Consider the following 23506-nt stretch of genomic DNA (forward strand, 5'->3'; position numbering starts at 1 on the left):
GTTTGGCTGCAATGGCCTGAGCTGGACCAGTGCAAAGCCAGGAGCTTCTTCCAGGTCTCCCACATGGGTTCCAGATCCCAAGCACTTGAGTCATCTTCCACTGCTTTCCCAGGCACCTTAACAGGAAGCTGGACCAGAAGAGGAGCAGCTGGGACTCAAATCAGCTCCTGCATGAGATACTGGCTTAGCAGGTGTCAGCTTTAACTCTACACTACAGCACTGGCCCTGGAGTGAAGTTTTAACAGAAATCTCAGAGGCTGTCCCCATGACCTCGCCCACTCTCCTCCTTCCCTGACTCTCTAGGCTTCGTGTCTTCTTTTTCTTATGGTAAACCTCATTTCTCTGCATCACTTATGTTTTTGCACAAAGATAATCCCTCAGTGGCATCTTCTGTGCATCAGGCAGACATAAAGGAGCAGTCTCCTCCGTCAGGGAGCTCAGACTTTTGAAGAAATTCGATCACAGAGCGTGCTGGTCAGCACTCGGTGCTGTAGGGCCATCTGAGACCCGGGCTAAGTCAGCATGTGGAGTCCTCCTCACACAAGACTTCCTAGAGTCACAAAGTTTGAGCCACACGTTGTAGATGATTAGGGCTTGGCAAAAACGGGGAAGGAGATTCCTTGTAGGTTAAAGAAACGAAAAGCATGAGGATTGGAGAGAAGATGCAGCATGGCTTCTTCTGGAATGCATAGAGATTTTAAGATGGGCCAGGCAAGTTAGGGTACACATGGAGAGCCCCAGGAAGACTGAAAAGAAAGGCACAGTCCCTGGCTGTGAGAGCATATGGTTGCTTAAGGAATCAGGGCAGAAAGACCACTCATTCATTGGACAGATATTTGTTGAGCATCTGCTACAATGCAAGCCTTGAAAATAGAGCAGTAAATGTGGTAAAGAAGCCATGTGTTCCAATAGTTTGTAGTTTGGGTTTGCATTTTAAAAGATTGTGTTGGGTCTGGCACAGTGGCCTAGTGGCTAAATTCCTCGCCTGAACCCACTGGGATCCCATATGGGCACCAGGATTAGAACCTGTGGCCCTACTTCCCATCCAGCTCTGTGCTTGTACCCTGAGAAAGCAGTCGAGGATGACCCAAAGCCTTGGGACCCTGCATCCTTGTGGAAGACCCGAAGGAAGTTCTTGGCTCCTGGCTTCAGAGGGCGCAGCACTGGCGCTCACTTGGGGAGTGATTCATTGGACGGAAGATCTTCCTCTCTGTCTCTCCTCCTCTCTGTATATCTGAGTTCGCAATAAAATTAATATAAATCTTTGAAAAAAAAAAGATTATGTTGTAAATATAAAAGAATGAGAAGCTAATTAAAAAGTAATACTTTATAGTTACCCTCACTTTATAGACTTGTTAAAAATTGCCTCTTTCCTGTAATGTCACAAAATTAGCACTAGAATAGTGTCTGAGATAAAAATCGTTTATGCTAATTACACTGTGAATTTTAATTCTCTAATACTCTGGGTAAGCAATTTGAGATGATTCCATTTCTTATTTTCCCTTTATTGAATCTGACAGCTCATAGATATTTCCTAGGACTGTTGATCCTTGAAGGGAATCTAGCAGATTTCCCAGGACTTTGACATGTTACTTGGTTCTTTGTCTTTTCTTTGTGTTTGTGATCTATAATTAATCATAGATTACTTCATTTTGTTTCATTTCATTTACAACATTTATGAGCCCCGCTTTGTCGGTATGAAACGCTTGTCCCCTCCTTTCCTTTCCAAAGTGGCATAATTAGTGTTAGCATCTTTTCTAACGGGCTACATAAAGTTTAGTGGCTGGATTAAATCAAGTTATTAACATAATATGCTACCCAATTTGCCCCTATCTTTCTTCGTTTCCCGGACATCAAAGTAGCACAGAGCGCAAGTGTAATTGGGCCTTGCTGGCCTGTCAGATCCCGTCAGCCTCATGGCTGCTGCTTTTACTGAAAAGCTTCTGGGCATGATAATTAATGGGGGGCGGGGGATGAAAGTCTGAGAAACGGAAAACTTTGGACATTTCTCTATGAATATTTTATTAATTTGAATAATCACAAGTTAACAGGATCAATTTGATGTATAATGCATTGATTAAAAGCCTTGTTTCAGTCCTCAAAATAGACATTAAATTCAAATTTGACTTTGCTATGGCATTTAAAAAAAAAATAACCAGCAGCCCTTCTTTTACGCTTTTTAAAATCTTATTTAAATGACACAGCTCTCGTTTTTCACAACACAATGTGTTGCCCCCAGTTTACAGATGTCTTACACTGAGCCCACAGGTGAGAGTGGGACATCCCAGGCCCTGGGCAGTGGGCTGTGCCGGGCAGAGCCCGTTTCATCGCATTCGCTTTATCAGTGGCTGCCAATGGCAGTTCTGTAAAAGCTGCCATATTCAATTGGACGAAATGGCACCTCCACCTGGAAACCGAGCTCTCTGAGCAAAGAGCGGGCATTCCCAGGTGACTGCGGTATGATGATCTGCAAAACACGGTTTAGGCTTCGACAAAGTGCAAAAAGCAATTCACAGGTTTTAGAATTTGACTATTAAAAACTATTAAATCACTCTACAATCAAATATGAAATGCTGTCATTGGGTAAAATAAGCACATCTCAATGCTTTGTACATGTGCTAGCTTGAGCCAGAGAAGAATAAACTGTTTTAAGCAAAACCAGCAATGTTGAATTGCTCTCCTGATAGTAGTTACTTTTAAAGCTTTTTTTTAAATGTTTTGCAACTTAATTATCTGTTACCAGTTTACCATGAACATCTTTCCATAGCAGTATTTCTTTTCTTTTTTTGTTTTTCAAGATTTTTTATTTTTATTGCAAAGTCAGATATACAGAGAGGAGGAGAGACAGAGGGGAGGATCTTCCATCAGATGACTCACTCCCCAAGTGAGCACAACAGCCAGTGCTATGCCGATCCGAAGCCAGGAGCCAGGAACCTCCTTCAGGTCTCCCACTTGGGTTCAGGGTCCCAAGGCTTTGGGCTGTCCTTGACTGCTCTCCCAGGACACAAGCAGGGAGCTGGATGGGAAGTAGGGCCGCAGGTTCTAATCCTGGTGCCCATATGGGATCCCAGTGGGCTCAAGGCAAGGACTTCAGCTGCTAGGCCACTGCACCAGTATTTCTTTTTAATGGGTAATATTCCATTATGGCTATATCACATTTATTTAAATAAGCTCTTTTTCATGGACCCTTAGGCTTATGTGAGCTTTTGCCAATACAAACATTTCTGGTTAAATTTAACTTTTTGTACATAGTAGTGTATGAAAATTCTAATTTTCTCCCATCACACTCTTACATAAGCTAATAAAAATAATGGATAAGAAATTAAACTTTACTGATGACTACATTTTAAAGAAGTAAGGATTATATTCACAAGTCCTTTTATGTGTAATTTATTTTCATTTAAAAGGTAGAGAGATACAGACAGGTTGAGAAAAAAAGCTCATATCTGCCATTATGCTTTCCAAATGCTTGAAAAACTGAGATTAGACCTTGCTAAAGCCAGGAGCTGGGGATTGGATCTGAGTTTCCCATGAACTGGGTAGAGGTATAAATACTTGGAAAGCACCTGCTGTTTCCCAGCTGGCATCTGCACTGCCCAGCAGAACACATGCCACTACATACATTTTACAAGAACATACAGATGTAATATTTTGGTTTGCATAAGCAAAGACATTGTCTGGAAGGATATATGTCAGTATTAGCAGTGATTATTTTTAGGGCAGGAGCCAGCCCACAGTGGCCCATGTGCCAGATTCAGTCTTCTTCCTGTTTTCATAAATAAACTTTTTTGGAAAGCAGCCACATTCATTCATTTATGTATTGCTCACAGACAGGATGAAAATTGAGTACTTGCAGCAGAGAGCAAATAGCCTGTAATGTTTTAAGGTGTATTATTGGGTTAATTTTGGTGATAAGCATAGAGATGACCTCTAGAAAGGAAATAATTGGTTAGCTAATTATGTACTAAAATGTTTTTTGAAGAAATAGATTAAGAGGAATACTGTGAGAGTTTTTCTGTGAAGAAATTGGAAGGGTTAGGATATACAGGGTGAGTTCTTTTTGGTTGAGAGCATTCTTTCTCATCTGATCCCTACAGCAGCACCATCAGTAGTAGTCTTGGGCACTACCCCAGGCCTACAGATTGCAGAGAGAGGAATCCCTGCAAATTGCGTTTTATTGCTTGATTCTGGGGTATGCTGAGAGCCACAGCTTTACATCCCTCGCTGCACATTAGAGTCACCTACGGAGTGACTGCTGCCTGCAGCGATGGCATCCCGTATGGGGGCTGGTTTGAGTCCCAGCTACACGACCTCCTGTCTGTCCCCCTGCTAATGTGCCTGGGAAAGCACCAGAAGATTGATGCAAGTGTTTGTGTCCCTGCACCCAGGTGGGAGACCCAAAGGATGCTCCTGGCTACTGGCTTCAGCCTGGTCCAGCCCCAGCCATTGCAGTGATCTCGGAAGTGAACCAACAAGTGGACAATGTCTATCTCTCTCTCTCCCTCCCCCTCTCTAACTCTACTTTTCAAATAAAATCAATCATTTTTCAAAAAAAATCACCCAGGGAGCTTTTTAAAATGTTCCCTGGTCCAAACCCCACCTAGATCAGAACATTAAATCAGAATCTTGTCGAGAACTCTCCTCGAAATTATAATGTTCAGTCAAAATCTACAACATCCATTCTCACTGATAGTGAAGGTGGAATGGCATATTCAAATCACCTGAAATGAGCGTGGTTTAAAAAATTCTCTCCTGCTTTCACATTACTGCCTTAGTAAACTGCAGTTAATGATGGACTTGTGTCATGTCTCTCAGGTGTGTTAGGACAGGGAAAAAAATATTCCCAACTACCGATTTAAAATGCTGACCGTTATGGACAGTCATTTACATGTTGTTTAAAAGTCACCATAACAGCATTCTAAAAATAAGCAGTCTTGACCCTGATCGAGATTTTGACCCTCCTATCACTGAAGTTTTCAAAATTTACATTCTTTGTTCAATGTAGTTCTCCTGAGCAGCACATGCTAAAAAGACAGGTTTCTGCAGCTGATGAAAATTGAATTTGTTCTGTTTTGTTTGTTAGAAACATTCTCTTGGCAGTTTAAGTTTCTGGTGACATCAGCCTTCCTTGTGCTCTTACTTCTCTCAAGAGAGACTGTTTAGAAAGCCAAAACCTTCCTGTGCAAACTTGCCTGATGAGGGGATGTGATTCCTTAATAAGAGGACGCTCTGTTGACTCCTGTGAAATCAAGGGAATGTTTTGACTCTTTGAGATAATTGTGTCTGTGCCCATCTTGAAGAAGACAGATTTTCACACTTTCATTAATAGACATCCCTTCCTCACCCACAGTCAGCCTTGTCCGTACCAGTAGTGAGTATGTTTGAATCGAGTATTCTACACTTACTTAGAGCTCACCAGTTAAAGTATAAATGTTTCAAAGATGTGGACATAGTTCGTTCCTTTCTATTCTCATTTTATCATTATGTTTTGCAGTTAATACCAACTTGTACATGCCTTACCTGTATCTGTATACACACTAATATACACATACAAAATGTTTTCTTACATAGTGATAAAAATAAGTAGATTGGTATAACTATTTGAATATTAATTTAATCATCCTTTAAAAGTGAATTTCTAATACTGGTTACCCAAAAATTCTTCTAAGGGACACATGCATGTATACAAGAAAGCATCCTAAGGGCCTGCCATGGTAGCCTAGCAGTTAAAGTCCTTTCCTTGAGCATGCCAGGATCCCATATGGGCACTGGTTCTAATCCCGGCAGCCCCGCTTCCATCCAGCTCCCTGCTTGTGGCCTGAAAAAGCAGTCGAGGACGGCCCAAAGCCTTGGGACCCTGCACCCGCGTGGGAGACCTGCAAGAGGCCCCTGGCTCCTGGCTTTGGCTCAGCTCTGGCCATTGCGGTCTCTTGAGAAATGAATCAGCAGACAAAATATCTTTCTGTCTCTCCTCCCTTCTGTATATCTTACTTGCCAATGAAAATGAATCTTTAAAAGAAAAAAAGAAAAGAAAACATACTAAGGCCCCGGCGCGGTGGCGCAAGTGGTTAAGTCCTCGCCTTGCACGCCCGGGATCCCATATGGGCGCCGGTTCTAATCCCGGCAGCCCCGCTTCCCTTCCAGCTCCCTGCTTGTGGCCTGGGAAAGCAGTCGAGGACGGCCCAAAGCTTTGGGAACCTGCACCCGCGTGGGAGACCCGGAAGAGGCTCCTGGCTTCGGATCGGCATAGTATCGGCCCGTTGCGCTCACTTGGGGAGTGAATCATCGGATGGAAGATCTTCCTCTCTGTCTCTCCTCTCTGTATATCCGCCTTTCCAATGAAAAAATAATAAAAATAAATCTTTAAAAAAAAAAAAAAAAAAAAAAAAAAAAACATACTAAATTTTTGCAGTGCAACATAATAACAAAAACCACTTAATTGTTCATCAATAGCTAGATGAATATATAAAGAATATATATGCCATATACACAGAATTGTATATAATATAAATTAATCAAATATGAATAATAGGTATGAATAAGTCTCAGAAACACTGTTAAGGAGGAAACAAGTTACAGAGTAGTTGATAGAACATGAGCATAAAATCTAAAACTCCTATATGTTGCTTAAGTACATATACATGTAGTAGCAAAAAAAAAATACAAAGCATATTTGGAATGTAAACTACTTCAAGATAGTTAACCTCTGGGGAGTGAGCAAGGAGGGTAAGGACTTGGCAGATGAGGGTTTTACCTGTATCTGAAATGTTTTATTTCTTCAACAACAATAGAAAGGTTTGACTCAGATTAAGCAAAATGGTTACATCTGTTGAAGAACAAGAGCCTTTGAATATGCCAAATTTTTCTCCATATTATCCAGTCCAGAGCATTTCATAATAAGAAAGAAATGCCTGTTCAACTTGTGGAAATTTAGAATGAAATTAAATACACCTGTTATCTCAGCATACTCATTTCAAAGCTAGCTGAATGATAGAAGCTGGGAAACCCTTATCATCGGCCATTGCTACTTACGTAACATGGTACCTAGAGTTGTCAGGTTGCATTCATTTTTAGAAAACCTAACAGTCCAACCCCAGTATGACGGCTGTGATGGCAGAAACCAGAGGAACAGCTCACCACTATCCTCTAAAGCAAAGCATGAACTTTTATGCAAAGCCAATAATAAGCTTAAGTAAACACTATAGAAAAATATGACCTAAATGTGAATTAACATCAGTTGGGAAGAAATAGTGGAATTGAGCCAAAATCATTGAAAGCTATAATTTCTTTTTCTCTGAGAGTAAGACCAGCTGTCATCACGTTTCTAGATCATTCAGTCACAGAATGTGTAGTGTCCATTTATACAGACAACCAAAAATCAGTTGCATGCAGTTCTCATTTCAGTAAGTCTGTGACTTCTGTTCACTAGAGTCGGAATTTGTAAAGGCTCTTTTTACATGCTGATGTTGACATCTTGCTAACTAGGGACGTTAATAGGGCAGTTGGTAAACGAAACGGAACAAGTTCAACAAAGCAGCATCTTACCTAGTAACAAAAATTCTCACAAAGAAAGAGGAAACCAGATAGGAAAGGCCTGTCCATCTTCATCCCTGACCACTTTCTGGTCACGTTGCCCTAGGAATGCTAAACATACAGTAATGAACGGATTTGCCTCTGTCACTGTCAGTGTGTTACCCTTTCTAGTTCTCCTAATTGAACTTTATGAAAGACACTAAGCATGCAGAAAAGTTGAAATCATTGTATCCCATCACCTACATTCAACAATGTTGGCCTTTTTAGATAGTCTTATTCATTCTGCCAGGATGGCAGAATTGCCATGTAGGTTTCCACAGTTAACAACTTCTCACTTTCTAAGACGGAATAAACATAACATTTTGAAGTGAGAAGAAAGCAGCAATAACTGCAGTGTTAACAAGTGCAGTGAATTTATGCATATAAGATACTCTGAATATATGCAAGATGTTCAGCCTTCTCTATATCATTGGCTCTTTCTTCAGAGCCTGCCATTTGTCCGATACTGGGGACGGTGTTAACTGGATAAAGATGTGTGTGCTTAGTAAGGTTCTGCCCTCCAGGAGTTCACAGTCTAAAGACAGAGGCAGATCTGTAAACAAATCCACATGGAACAATATGACAGAGAAGTGTAGGGAGGCCTCCCTTGAGGAAGCACCAGCTTCCCTTGGAAATGATGGTGCCCTCATAAGATAGAACGTGTGTGATTAAAGGTCTCCAGGGCCTGATTTTGTCTGGTGGAAGAAAAGGCTATTTCAGACAGAATAAACAACAGATGTAAAAATCAAGCAATGTAAACAGCGCACATATTGAGGGGAGGCCCAGAGTACAGAGTGATAGGTTGTCAAGCTTGAAAGTGATACTTGATTGATTTCGAGGCAGAAAATTTTGCCAACAATGGTTGGCGCTGTAGGCAAGAGATGCAGCAAATAGGACATCCTGCCAGCAAACCGTGCAAGATCCACAAGAAGTCATTTGGTCTGTCCCCCGTAAAGGCAGTTGCAGGTGAGACTCAAAATGCAGTACATCTATGCAGAATCATTTTTAAGTTGATAATGTATTGCCTGTGGCTGGTGTTGTCAATATCCACATGGCCATTGCTGGGGGGAAAAAAAAAAAGTTCCTCTCTGCTGAATTGGAGGCTAGAATATCTCACCGCTCTGTCATCAGATCAGAGTCACTCCCCCATAGAATACTTCATACCACACCAGAGATGCGGGAAGTATACCAGGACTCTGCAGAAAGTTCACAGAAAACACGAGATGAAGTTGTTTAAAATCCATGCACAGGTCCTACATCGGGGACCCTAGGTGACATCGGGTGGCCCTTCCCCATCTCTGGGCACTGAGGCAGTTGGAGGCTGGGAGTGGTTTCTCCCCTTATCTTCCCCCACTTCCCCTGGACACAGGCAGAAGTAAAATAAAATTTGTAAACAATGGTCTCACCTACTTTCCCCCTAATTCTTGGCCCTTCCCACGGTAATCAACTATGTAAACATCATCAAAAATAAATTTTCACTGGAAAAAAAAAACCCATGCATAGTTTTTGTGTGATACTCAAAGACCCTAGTCCCACGATTACTGAGTTGTCTCAACAGTCTGCTTGCAGTTTTCTTCTATGTTAGTTCTTTCTGCTGTCTCCCTTCTTACTGTGTCTAATTTCTACTGTTTAACTAGAAAACAATTTTAAGATTTATCTGTTTTAATTGGAAAGACATTTAGATAGAGAAGGAGAGACAGAGAAAGAACTTCCCATCTTTGGCTTCATTCCCCACATGGCCACAACGGCCAGAGCTGAGCTGATCCAAAACCAGGAACTGGGAGCCTCTTCCAAGTCTCCTATGGGATTACATGGACCCAAGGACTTGAGTTATTCTACACCGCTTTCCCAGGTCATAAGCAGGCAGCTGGAGTGGAAGTATCTGAGACACGAACTGACACCTGGCACTTGCAGGAAGAGGATTAGCCTGTGAGCCACCACACTAACCCTGGAAACTTGATTTATTTTTATTGGAAAGTCAGATATACAGAGAGGAGGAGAGACAGAGACTCTTTTGTCCACTGATTCATTCCCCCTAGCGGCCGCAACCACTGGAGCTGAGCCGTTCAGAAGCCAGGAGCCTCTTCCAAGTCTCCCATGCAGATGCAAGGTCCTGGTTTTGGGCCGTCCTTAACTGCTTTCCCAGGTCACAAGCAGAGAGATGGATGGGAAGCAGGGCTGCTGGGATTAGAACCAGCACCCATACGGGATCCCAGCATATGCAAGGCAAGAACTTTAGCCACTCAGCTACTGTGCCGGGCCCTGAAGTAATAGGCTTTTAACAAGTCAATGGAGGATCCTGCGAAGGCAGTTGAAGACAGCCCAAAGCTTTGGGACCCTGTACCCATCTGGGAGACCTGGAAGAAGCTCCTGGCTCCTGGCTTCAGATCGGCTCAGCTCTGGTTGTTGCAGCTGCTTGGGGGGTGAGTCATTGGATGGAAGATTTTCCTCTCTGTCTCTCCTCCTCTCTGTGTATTTTACTTTGCAATAAAAATAAAATATTTTATAAATAAATGTATCAAGAATGGCAGCACAATGAGCAGGAGCTGGGTGACCCATAGGATATGCATTAAAACATATTATAAAAGAATATCTCCAAGTCTCCAGGTAGCTAAGTAGGTGGTGATGTCATAGCTAAGGAAGGAAATATCAGAGAATGAGGGGATCTAGAGAAAGACAAGAGAGGGGAGAGAGGTAAAGGCTTCCTTTCTGACATGTTGAGTCGGAGTTGCCTGTTGTACATACATGATGTAGCTGAACTTTGGTTTCACAGGGGCACGAACACAACCCAAAATGTCCCAGTGTTGAAAATAAATTGTCTACCACCATTAGCCAAAAATGCATAATGTCTGGAAATTCTTTATTCGGGGCTTCCCTGGATATATATATACTATTAGAAACATCCCTTTTTCAGATTTAAGCTGAAACATGTACCATCAAACATAATGGCAACTGATAACTTATGTCAGTGTCATTGCCCAGAGAATTAAACAGGACGTATGATGGAGATAACGAGGAACAGGAGCGAGAGCACGCGCCTGTGCGAGTGAGCGCCTGCATGCGCCCACACAGAGACCCTGGCAGGAACGCAGGCGCAGAGAATGGATTTTAGGGTACTTTCATTCCTTTGAATAATACAGTAGGCTTTTTATTGGTTTTCTTCTAAATGGTTTTTGGGGGTTTGTTTTTGGGGGGGCATATGGGAGGGATTTGGAGGCTAATTTTTGGGTTTTGACTGTGATCCAAGAATCTACTTTTATCTTGAATTATATTGTAAACTTTAAAGGATTGCATGTAATATTATTTGAAAGACATTTGATTATTGCAATAATACAAGGCTTCATGTGGGGATAATATAGTTAATATATATTTTAATAGCATAAGCGTGGAAATGATTTTGATCCCCCCTCCTATTTAAAAGTTGTCCTGTCTCTGCTGTTAGGTCCTGTGATAAATAAATTCTCACAAGATAAAAATAGATATATATACTTTACCTTCCTTTTCATAGCTGCTGTCATTGAATTCTTTGGTGCAAAACTGAATGTTTGGAAGATGTTATTCTTACAACAGTTGTAAGTTTGTCAAATTCTGAGTGACATAAAACAATTCTGTTTTGCTACATTCACCCTAGAATTACAGGATATAGGTATATGCAATATTTTCACAAGTGCAAGACATTTTAAAGGAAAAACGGTATCATTTAAATTTTTTCCCTACCATGTAGTCTTCAGCAAGTGGGGAATGGCTTTCTGAAGGGAGATTAGACAATAGAGCCAACTTCATTTTTTATGCACGTGAACGGAGAGGGCTTGAGGTTATTAGTTGAAACCGAGTAACCTTTCCAGGCTTTCATCTCTTTCTTTTCAAATTTGAATATGAAAAGCATATTCAAGTCAAAGACCATCACTTTAATGACATTTGGCAGTCATTTGATTTATTAGGTTTTAGAAAAAAATTTCCTTTAAATATTTCATCATACTATGCTAATCCTAGTAATATTGCCAGCTGCAGCCTTGTACCTGTATTAGTGGAGACAGAATGGTGTGGAATTTTCTCTGTCATCCTAGTAAAATTTCCATGAATCTACTGAATAATAAAATAACCTTATTGAAATATTCAGATTTGGGTTTTTAGTTAAAGTGTCTAAGAATACATAATAAAAGAAAATGTCTTTTGAAAGAAGGGGGTAAAATTACTTCATCAAATATTGAGGGGGTTTGACAGCAGTGGAAATTATTCTTCATGGGGATTTTTTACAATAGGATACTTACGCTTTTAAATTTGATTAATTATATTATATGCTTGGAAATATCTGTGTAATCACTACAGTGAATTTGCACATTGAGTTTCATTTTATTATACATTTCTAAAAAGCTGGCCCCATAAACAGCTCTTATCATCAGATTTGTCTAAGTCATATCATTTACAATTGTATGTCTCGCGGTTTGGAAAAGGAGATTTTGACAATAAAAGACAAATTACAAATTTGAAAAAGCAAATTTTACTGTAGAGTTATCTTGGTGGGATCTAACTGTGAAATCGTAGTCTTATTTAAAATCCTCAGTCAAGGGAGCATTTTTTTTCTAAAGATTTATTTTATTTTTATTGGAAAGGCAGATATATAGAGAGAAGAGACAGAGAGGAAGATCTTCCGTCCAATGATTCACTCCCCAAGTGAGCGCAACGGCCAATGCTATGCCGATCCCGAAGCCAGGAGCCTCTTCCGGGTCTCCCACACAGGTGCAGGTTCCCAAAGCTTTGGGCCGTCCATATGGGATCCCGGGTGTGCAAGGCGAGGACCTTAACCACTGCACCACCGAGCTGGGCCCCAAGGGAGCATTTTTAACTCTCATGATAGCATCTGTGACACCAGAATCTCTTAAGCGAGGGTTGAAGCGGAAGTTAAATAGACAAATATTGTTTAAGTTGTTAATTCTGCGAAAGTAAAGTAAAACCTGAATTGAAAGAAAAGCATTATATATATAATGTTGTGTATCTGAAAATTTATTACTTAATAAATGGAATATTATGGCAGAATATATGAGAAATACACATTTCTTCTTAACATAGATTCATATAGTGTCACATATTAGCTAATTGCTGTGAAGTATACAACAGGCTTTGGTCCCCGAATCACTGAGACTTTCTCAGGCACTATAGTTAAATGAAAGAGTGATCAACATGTACTTGGTTACATACTTTGAAATAAGGCCAACTGATGTTGTCATTGTGAAAGCAGAGATGAAGATCTCACCCCTGAGAACTTAGAGCCCCAAATGCAGATCTGGAGACGGCTGCCATGACACTGTTCACCTCAAACCCTGGGGCGTCAGCAGCTCATTCCTCTGGGGGAGTCGTGAATAATCTGATCTACCGCGTGTAGTATTCACGAGTGCACGATGCATTCCAGGAAAGACATTTATTAGCCTTTGGGTATTATTTAAAATTAAGCATGGAAAAGAATAAAACTTTTTTTTTTGGTCTGATTGTTTCCCTTTTTTTTTTTTTTAACTTTGGTTTTGTTTTGTTTTCACTCGTTACACAGCCATCAGAGAAAATCCGTGTTGAGATCATAGCTCTGAGCCTTACTGATTCTCGAATAACCAAGGATGCCACTATCCAGCGGCTGTTTGTCGAGTACCGATTCTACAGTCTTCCTCCTGAAGAAACTCCTGTGTCACTCCCTAAGCCCAAGAGCGGACAGTGGGTTTACTATAACTACAGCAATGGTATGTATGTGCAATTCACGTATGTCATTGGCTCTTCTGTTGGTCTTGTTCTATGAAAAAAGCCGAAGGCACTAGGATGAAGTTTGATCCTCTCAAGTTCACAGACTCATCAAAATCTTGTCAGCTTAATTAATCAAATCATTAATCTTAATGAAAATTAAACCTGTTGCTTAAGGTTTAATAACATAAAACTGAAATAATACTAAAGAGAAAACAAAAACATTAGAAAAACAATGTTTCTAGATGTTCTGCTATACTCCTTTGACAGCAGAAAGATATCCTATAAGTCTACAGTCAAATATAACTGGAAAATATAGTAAATACTTCAAAGGGAATCATCTGATTCAACTGTTCCATTGCCTAATTGTTTGCCTTTGTGATCAATGCCATCACGTATGTATATAGATCCCAGTTCCCAGATAACTCAGGCCGATGTGCTTACAGTGCCTTTGCATCACTGAACCGACACATCCGTTCTTAGCAGCACGCAGGTGTTCCCTGTTAGCTAGCTTGCTACAGAAGTGGCAGGGATCAACTCAGACCCAGAAAGTGCCCCATACACTCTTGGACCACTCAAGTGTAAGAAACTTTTAAGAATATAATGTGATCGTATAAAATCATACCAAACTGCCATGATCTTGAGTAAATTCTCCGGGAGCCCTGCTTAAAATGAACCATAAATATGGAAAATTGCAGCAGTATCTTTAGCGAAACAGGCCCCCTGATGCTAGTTAAACACTGAATTTTTTCGTCATAGCTAGTAGCTATGGCACCAGCATCCCATTTGGGTACCGGCTCATGTCCTGGATGCTCCACTTCCTATTCAATTCCTTTCTTATGATCTAGGAAAGCGGAAAATGTGATGGCTCAAGTCCTGGTGTCCCTGTGAAACCCAGAAGAAGCTCCTGGCTTCAAACTAACTCATCTCCAGCCGTGGTGAAATGCCATATGGAGAGTAAGCCAGGAAAATCATCTGTTCTCTCTCTCCCTCTCTCTACCTCTCCTTCTCTCGGTAAATAAATAAATGCATAAATGCGTAAGTAAAAGAAATCTAAAACAAAAAAATACTTCAGTGAGCACGTATAGTCAAGCTGTTGTAGGACTTTTTCTAAGATTTGGAATTGGCACTTTTAGAATTATGTTCATTGTGTGAGACAATGATCTTCAGAAAGTAGAGACCTGGTTTAATCACAATCTCTTACTAATTAGGCAATTTTAGGCAAGATGTTTAAATTTCACAATTTCTTGCTTACCTAAACATCAAGGTGCTTTCTATTTCAGCTCAAACTCTGTAAAGCAAATGGCTGAGAAATCATAGGGAAATAAGTGTGGTCAGGGCAAAACTGTGATTCCTCCTTCCTCTTATTCACTGGATGGAAAAAGAAACATTTCCAAAAACATTCTCTCAGACTTCCTAAAGATTAATTACAAAGTGACAGGCAAGCACACCATATCAAAATATCATTAGTCATGAAGGAACTGTTGAATCAACTAATTTGAATGATGATACCCCAAGAAAAAAAAATTTTTTTTTTTTTTGCAGAAGTCAGCAGTAGAATGTTGAGTTGTATTGGCCACAAAATTGTTTTTTAGAAATTGATTATACATTGAGAAACTTGGCCATGGAACAGAACAGATGTTTCCATTTGCTTAAAGAGCAATACAATTCCTTCCTTGGATCAAACCTGTGATACAAAACTCCAGGGTCCTGATTTCTGTACATTCTCACATAGTTACTCAGGTCTCTTTGGGGTTTTCTGTTGATTGATTGTTTTCAGTTTTTTTGTTAGTTTTTTTTTTTTTTCTCTTTACTGCAAAGTACCTTACTATCTGATTGTATTTTTGAAGTTGCTTATGTCTAATAAATCAGTAATTTGATAATAGCAAGAAAACCAATAATTTTTTAGAAGTAAATTCAGTGCAACTGTTTGCTATGCTTTTCTTCTAGTTCTGTTTACTGAACATTTTCACAGTAAATGGAGTTTCAAGGAGATTCTCTGGGGAAAAGGAGAAGGGATATGCTTTGCGGTTAGAAGCAAACAGATGCAGTTTTGTATCTGTTGTTTCTGGAAAAACTGAAATTCTAGGTCAACAACAAATTTGAGAAATAATGCTAACTTTCTTGAAGGTTTTACCTTTTTTTTGTCATTTGAATACAACATAATGAAAATGCTTCTTTCTAAAATTACTAGGTTTGCATTGCTATGGTGGGAGGATTTCCCTAAGTCTTTTTTAAATAAGTAATTATCTTATATAATTAGTTACCATTCACTTGTTACTTGACCTAGAAGGTCAAAATCTCATTAAATGTTAATGCCAGTGATTTTTTTTTTCCAAATGTACTTTTTGATTCAAATGGAAAATTTAGAGAACAATTAACGTGCACTGTCTCTGATTTGAACACTACACAGTGGAGTAGGTTAGCTGAACTCAGCAAAGATCCAAGTGTACAAAAGGAATTTGTATGCCGACACCTAAAATAAGTACATAGAATGAGAGGATAGGGGGCCCAGCACTGTAACCTAGTGGCTAAAATGCTCGCCTTACGTGCTCTGGGATCCCATATGGGTGCCAGTTCTAATCCCAATAGCTCTGCTTCCCATCCAGCTCTCTGCTTATGGCCTGGGAAAGCAGTCAAGGATGGCCCAAAGCCTTGGGACCCACATGGGAGACTCAGTAGAGGCTCCTGGCTCCTGGCTTCTGAACGGCTCAGCTCCAGTTGTTGCGGCCACTTAGGGAGTGAATCAGTGGACAAAAGTACTTCTTCCATGTCTCTCCTCCTCTCTGTATGTCTCATTTGCCAATAATAAAAAAAAAGAGGGTAGACAAGTGATGCCCAGGGTTATTCATTATCACATTCATTCTTTATTAAGAGATGTTAATACCATATTCACCTGCAATCCAAAAATACCTTCGTAGAAGGTATCATTAAAAAAAAAACTAAGGTTGCATTCACTTGCCAGACTCTGATAGCAAAAACAAAACATTTATATTCCACTGGACTTGATATTTTTGCTTAAGAATGCTGAGAAAGCAAGAAAGCAGGAAACAAAAATAAGATTAATGATAGATCTGAAAATATTGTCTGGGTTGAATAAAGTCTTCTAGTCAATTGACAGAGGGAAGAAAAAGATGAATGAAATTTTGTCCAGAGTTTTTATGAACCTTATATGACCAACAACTAGCCCTTGGTCCCTGAGGACTGAGCCGTGGATCTTTTGGTACAATTAAAATTTAATTCAGGGCCTGGCTCAGTGGCATAGCAGCTAAAGTTCTCACCTTGAACGCTCCGGAATCTCATATGGACACCAGTTCTAGTACCAGCGGCTCCACTTCCCATCCAACTCCCTGCCTGTGGCCTGGAAAGCAGTCAAGGACGGCCCAAAGCCTTCAGACCCTGCACCCATGTGGGAGACCTGGAAGAGCTCCTGACTCCTGGCTTTGGATCGATGCAGCACCGGCCATTGTACTCACTTGGGGAGTGAATCATTAGATGCAAGATCTTCCTCTCTGTCTCTCCTTTTCTCTGTATATCTGATTTTGCAATAAAACATAAATAAATAAAACAGATCTTTAAAAAAAATTAATTCAGAGGTGAAGATGTAGATCATCAGTTTTTGTTATTAATGGGAAGAAAAAGTTAATAGAAATAGGGATTACTGGGGTGATACCACCTTAATACCAAAGTTTTCTAAGATTTTAGGTTGTCAACTCTTTATAACTAAACCATCTGCGTTTCTTACTTCTGTCATATGACTTTAATAGAAAATATAAGGGTTTTTTCCAAACTTGCAGACATAAGAGCAATATTTATAATGGTATACACCTGAAGATCAAGGATTTGACTACTAATTTTGTATCCTCTAAAAGCTGTAAATTTTCCGTAAACTGTGGCAACATCTAGCAAGTCCTAAACAAGTATCATTTCCTTTTTTAATGATTTTTAATTTTTTTAAGATTTATTTGTTTTTATTGGAAAGTCAGGTTTACAGAGAGGAGGAGAAACAGAGCAAAAAATCTTCCATCTGCTGGTTTACTCCCCAAGTGGCCACAATGGCTGGAGCTTTGCTGATCTGATGCCAGGAGCTTCTTCTGGGTGTCTCAAGCGGGTGGAGGGTCTCAAGGCTTTGCACAACCCGCTACTGCTTTCCTAGGCCACAGGCAGGAAAGAAGGTGGGGCAGCTGGGACAAGAACTGGCACCCACATGGAATCCCAGTGCATACAAGGCGAGGACGTTAGCCACTGGGCTGCCGTGCCAGGCCCAACAAATATTTCTGCTGGAGTGAAGGATGAATAGGCAAACGTTTGAAGCATTCTGATCCTTATAACAGACATCGTTACTAACATGAGGTTTTGAAGTTGCAATCTGTGTGTGTATGTGCGTTTGTATGTTTGTGTGTGTGTGAGTGTGTTCATGCGTGTGTGTACATATCTTCTAGAGCTTCTGAACATCCACTCATGATTCTCATAGGATACTGACCTGCACTGAGGTGGCCAAAGTGTCTCTTTTTCCCAGAGCGCTTAACACAGAGACGTTCACTATTTCCTGATCCCAGTTAACAGTTAGAAAAATGGATCTTCACAATGTGCATTACTGTTGCCGCCACCAGCAACAGCACCAGCCAAGAATGTACTAGTATTGCAAATGTGCAGGCCTCACCGCAGACCTGCCGAGTTACAATCTCTGGGGACACCAACTTTCCATAGTCATCACTCAATACGTGGTGGCTATCATTGCTTTTGTCTCTATTAAGAGAATAGGAAACAGCATGCAGACCAGCTGAGTGAGCCAGAAGCACAAACAATCCTCAACAGTACCATTTGCAAAAGGAATTCTAGTGGTAATGTTTTTTGGGGGGTTTTGTTTTGTTTGTTTCTTATTTTTGTAAGTCAACTGTAGAGCTACCGTCTGTCCCACCCCAAGAAGGATTGAAAACAGGGATGCAAGAAGATACTTAGCATCCCATGTTTGTATCAGCACTTTTGTAATAGCCAAAAGATGGAAGCAAGCAAATGTCAGTCACAGAATGAATGAATAAGTAAATTGAGGTACATACGAAGGGACTTCAAAAAGTTTGAAAAATGGAATGGAATGTAAAAATAAGTTTATTTGATATTGAAATCTTTACATAACTTTCCAAAATATAGATTTTCCATGAGCTGCTTAAAGAACTCTTGTATTTAAATGGAAATATTAGTCTGCCCTAGAAGGGATTAAAACTAGTGGATATTGCAACGTGGGTAAGCCTTGAAAACATCAAAGTTAAGTGAAATGAACTGGACAGAAAAATGACAGATTCTATACAATGCTGCTTGCTGAAATACCTTGTGTAGTGAAACACATTGAGACAGGAAGTAGAGTAATTGTAACTGAAGCTGAAAGGGCAAAATGGAGCGTTTTTGTTTAATGGGTGCAGTTTCAGTTGGGATGATCAAGTTCTAGAACAGGGTGTTCATGATGATTGCAGCAATACATGGGCACTTGATGCCACCGGACTGAGTGCTCCAACTGGCAAAGCTCCACAAGGCTCTGTGCAGTAAAGTTTGTGTCAGAAATCTTTTGTCACAATAGAAAAAAAAAAAAAAACCCGTAAGCCATTGGAGTTCACCAGGACTATTCTGTATTTAATTGAAAGGCCCTTTAGTTGAAAATTTAGTCCCTTTTTTTAATCACTAAGGTTGTCTATAATTCAGACATTCTAAGCCAGTAGTAGGACATAAAAGCTTCAGAATTCTGAAGTCAAAAAAAGAAATGATGTCCCACATCTTGCATCGGGAAATCACAGCAAACATAAAGATCTTATTGAAGGGGAAAGTTCCCATCTACCTTACAATACTGGGATGCTCTAACACATGAGATACTGCCTTCCAGCGTAAGAGGGACACATCTAAGAGCACGGCCTGTTAACATGGCTAAGTAAAACAAAATACTCTGACTTCTTTGTCTTTATTGATTTCTTTCCCAGAATCTCTATAATCACGTTTCCTAACATGGTATCACTCAGAGAACAAATGGTGCTGTCTGACCTTGTTCATCTTGGATCGGTTATTTCCTTGATTATGTCTTTGGAAATTATTTCTGTTAAACTACTAGCCCTTAACAGTCACTTGAATCTCCCACTTCATGTGTCTGACTCAGTACTGGGGATATCTCTGGCGCTTACTTACTTAGTATTTGCTCAACTGAATCAACAACTAAATGAACTTGGGATTCATGATTTTGGTTTGAACTGAAATTGTCCAGAGAAATGTTTTTGTTGTAAAATACGTCTGTTCCTTCTGGAGCCTGAGAGGAATTGAGTTTAGAATAATCATGGAGAGGAACTAGCACCATGGTATGGTGGCTTAAGCTTCTGCCTTCAGTGCCGGCATCCCGTATGGGCCCAGGTTCAAGAACTCTGCTCCACTTCCAGTCACTTTGGCCTGGGAAAGCAGCAAAGGATGGCTCAAGGCCTGGTGTCCCTGCACTCACTTGGGAGACCCCGAGGGAGTCTTCTGCCTTCAGACTGGCTCAGCTCTGGCATTTACAGCCATTGTGGGAGTGAACCAACTGATGGAAGATCTTTCTCTGTCCTCGTACATGTGACCATCCCTTGTTTCATTTATTCATATCCCTATTGATAAACTTTTTTTTAATTTTACAAATGTTGTAGTGAATCTTTTAGTGCATGTCATTTTGTTCACACGAGCGAGAGTGTATGTGAAGAACTAAAACAGTGGAAGTGGTAAAAAAAAAAATACTACTTAGTGCTCTTAAGAGAAATGGAACAAATCATATATGAAGTGTGTAAAAAAATAGGATCATGGGGGATTGATCCTTGCAGTCCTAGAGGCTGAGGAAGCTCGTGATTTTCAGGCTGTGAGCTAGAACTAGAGGCTCGAGAAAGCTTCTGGTACAGTGTCAGTGGACACCTCAAGGTCCAAGAGCCAAGAGGACCAGTATGAAATCTCCGCGCCAACTTTGAATCAGGAGCCCTAATGTTAAAGGGCATTAGAAAATGGATTTGTTATCGTATGTGCAGTGGCATAGTACATCAGTCCTCCACCTGCCGTACCAACATCCATGTCTGGGGTCAGTTGTAGTCCTGGCTGCTCCACTTCCCATGCAGCTCCCTGCTTATAACCTGGAAAAGCAGTTGAGGGTGGGCCAAGGCGTTGGGACCCATGTGGGAGACCCAGAGATGGCTCCTGGCTCCTGGGTTTGGATAGGCTCGGTTCTAGCCATTGCAGCCATTTGGGGAGTGAACCAATGGATGGAAGAAATTTCTCTGTCCTCTGTAATTCTGCTTTTCCAATAAAAAAAGAAATTAAATTTAAAAGAAACAGAATAGTCATGGAGAGATGGAGAGTGGGCTGCCCCGGAAGTTAGGCCATCTTCAGGCTTGGGGACGCCTTCATCTGTCAGAGTGCCTGGGTTTGAGTTCTAGCCTCATTCTGATTCCAGCTTCCTACTCACGTGGGCCCTGGGAGGCAGCAAGTGCTGTTTCAGGTTCTTGGGCCCTGTGCCACCCCTGTGAGAGATCTCAATCGACTTTTAGGCTCTTTGCTTGCACTTCTCAGCCTGACCCAGCCTTGCTGTACCGCTCTGAAGAGTGAGCCTGTGGATAATTGATCTCTGCCTCTCTGCTTTTCAAACAAAAATTAATTTTCAATGATTGTATAAGTTAAAAACAATTATGTTTTTCACCCCTTTTACACTTTTGATCAGGTGTAATCTCTCATTTGAGGTGTGATCACAGGGGAGCCTTACCATCCAAAAATGTTTTCAGGGGTCCAGAATGTGTTTCAGCAGGTAAAGTGCTGCGTAGGATACGCACACCTTATCTCAGAACACCTAGTTTGGGTCCTGGTCTCAGCTCCGGTTTCGATCTAGCTTCCTGCTAGTGCAAATCCTAGGAGGTAGCAATGCTTTGATCCTTCTAACTCTCAGTTCCATCCTCCCAGCCTTGGCCTGGCCCAGGCCCAGCTGTTGGCGAGCATTTGAGAAATGAACTGATGGACAGAAGACTCATATTCATTTCTCTCTCTCTCTCTCTCTTTCTCTCCCTCTCCCTCTCTCCCTCCCTCCCTCTCCCTCATTCCCTCTCTGTCTCATCCTCCCTCCTTTTGAAGTAAAATGAAAATAGAGAAATGTGAAAGTCTAAACCATGACAGTTTTTACACTCTGAAGTGGCCTTTTGCCCAAGTGCATAGGCATACTCAGCATCAAGGGTCCACCATCTCCCTGCTGGGACTTGACACCAGTTACCTAATCTCCTACTACAACTAAGTGCATCTAAACTCCTGTCCCTTCTCCACATTTCTCTCCCATATTCCCCCCGCCCTACACCAGCAGACGTCAGCTTGTGGATTTCCTCAGCCCAATACACTAGATGCCTGTTTTATTGCGTGTTGTGGCAGGAGAGAAGGATTAAATTACCGAGGCTGTCAGAAAGGACAAGCACTCTGCCATACATTATCATTATCACTTGCTTCTTGGGTGAAAGAAAATGCAATAAATCCCTCAAACACAACGCAATAAAGACCGCTGGCTTCTGCCGTCGTGACTGCCAGGGCCATTAACGGGCGGTGACAGTGATGTGGCACTCTTGGATGTTGCTTGTATCTCTTCTGACAGTGTGCACATAAACCTGCCAGTGACGGGACAGGGGATCACATGACTATTCAGATTTGATTCTGCTCTCGGGAGCGGTTTTCTTCTCCCGAGTGAGGCGGCATGACTTGCATCTGTAAAAACAAGTATTTATAAGAAATACAGAATGATACTAATGTAACATATTCCTTCGGTGTGTGTGTGTGTCTATGTTTTCTTTTTGTATAGTGATCTATATGGATAAAGAAAACAACCAAGAGAAAAGAGACATCTTAAAAGCCATTCTACAGAAACAAGAGATGCCTAACAGAAGGTACTTTGGAGACTTCTAAATTATCTCATGGTTTGCATAAAAAGGATCTGTGTTGCATGAGGTGATCAAAACAAAAAAAGGCCCAGAATGAAATCGAACCCCTGGCATCTGTGACTCCTGATGTCCCGGGATGAGTACGTGCAGTCCGCTTCCTCCTGGATCGGTGGTGTCTGCAGCAGCACTGTGTGGCTGTGGCCAAGGAGGAGGATCTACAGCATAGCGCAGTCATTCCAGTGTAAATGTGAAGGATAGAACAGGTTGAAAGGACGGTGTACTGTGGAGTCTCCTGGTTCGGGTGTTAAGGTTCTTGTTGCAAGACTTATTAGCTCTGTGACCTCAGGCAAGTTGATTAGCCTCCCTCCTTGTGTTAATAATAATGATAATGCCGAGTGGGGTCATTGTGAGGATTAAATGAGATAATACATTTAACATGCATACAGTACTGCTTGGCCCAGTAGGTAGCAGTAAATAGTGGTAGGAGTTCTTGTAACAGCTTATCAGCATTTGAGACTACATTGTAGTCTGTAGTTTGTATTTTTCCCACAGCCAAAGCCAGGTTATTCCATTGAATGTGCTCGGCTTTTGGGAGTGCTCAAAGATCTCCTACTTAAAAGGAGCTCTAGTAGGTGAGAATTTGTTTTCTCAGACAGCAACCATATTGAAAACTGGTACCAACTTACAGAGCCACCGAGAAGGCCAACATTGGCCTCTCTGTCATAGCTGCAGTTACAGACACTTCAAGATGAATTATAAGCATGCTTGCTGTTTGCCAGCACCCAAGTGTCTCGTGAAAAGGAAACTAACAAGGGCAGGCATTATGCTCAGTGGTTGAGTTGGTTGGGACGCCCACACCCTCTATCAGTGGCTCTGCCTCCATTTCCAGCTTCCTGCTGAAGCAGCAGGTGGTGGATAAACCATGCGTGTGCCTACCACCCACAGGAGGGAGCTATGGAGCGCCAAGGCGCTGGGTTAGGCCTGGCCCAGCTGCAGCTACTGCAGGCATGTGGGAAGTGAATCAGCGAATGTGAGATACCTCTTGTCTCTTTGGCTTTCATTTCAAAAATAAGACAATCAACACAATAAAGTTAGACTGTGAAAACTGCGTCTGTTAAGCCATAGAATTGGCACGAAAGATTTATTCCTTTCTGCTTTCTTTTTTTTTTTTTCCCTCTTTAGCAGTCTTCTATTGAAGACATCCACCAGTAAGGAAGGCAGACTATAATAAGTAAACAAATAAACCAATCGCATATTGCAGTAATTAGTAACAGAAAATTAAACAAGTTAAATGCTAAATTAGG

The 23506-nt window shown here is 41.1% G+C and overlaps 1 protein-coding gene across 2 annotated transcripts in view; it reads left to right on the forward strand.

Moving 5' to 3' along the window:
• Positions 1-23506, forward strand: part of RPGRIP1L (RPGRIP1 like) — a 93979-nt gene that overhangs the window by 64800 nt on the left and 5673 nt on the right. For both annotated transcript variants that reach the window (XM_040982701.1, XM_040982702.1), the window contains 2 exons: positions 13118-13301; positions 22124-22208. In XM_040982701.1, coding sequence (XP_040838635.1) covers positions 13118-13301; positions 22124-22208 — 269 coding nt within the window. The remainder of the gene's footprint in view (positions 1-13117; positions 13302-22123; positions 22209-23506) is intronic.

This window comes from Ochotona curzoniae, unplaced genomic scaffold, assembly GCF_017591425.1.
Source record: "Ochotona curzoniae isolate NIBS_2020 unplaced genomic scaffold, NIBS_Ocur_1.0 contig_3622, whole genome shotgun sequence".
NCBI lineage: Eukaryota > Metazoa > Chordata > Mammalia > Lagomorpha > Ochotonidae > Ochotona > Ochotona curzoniae.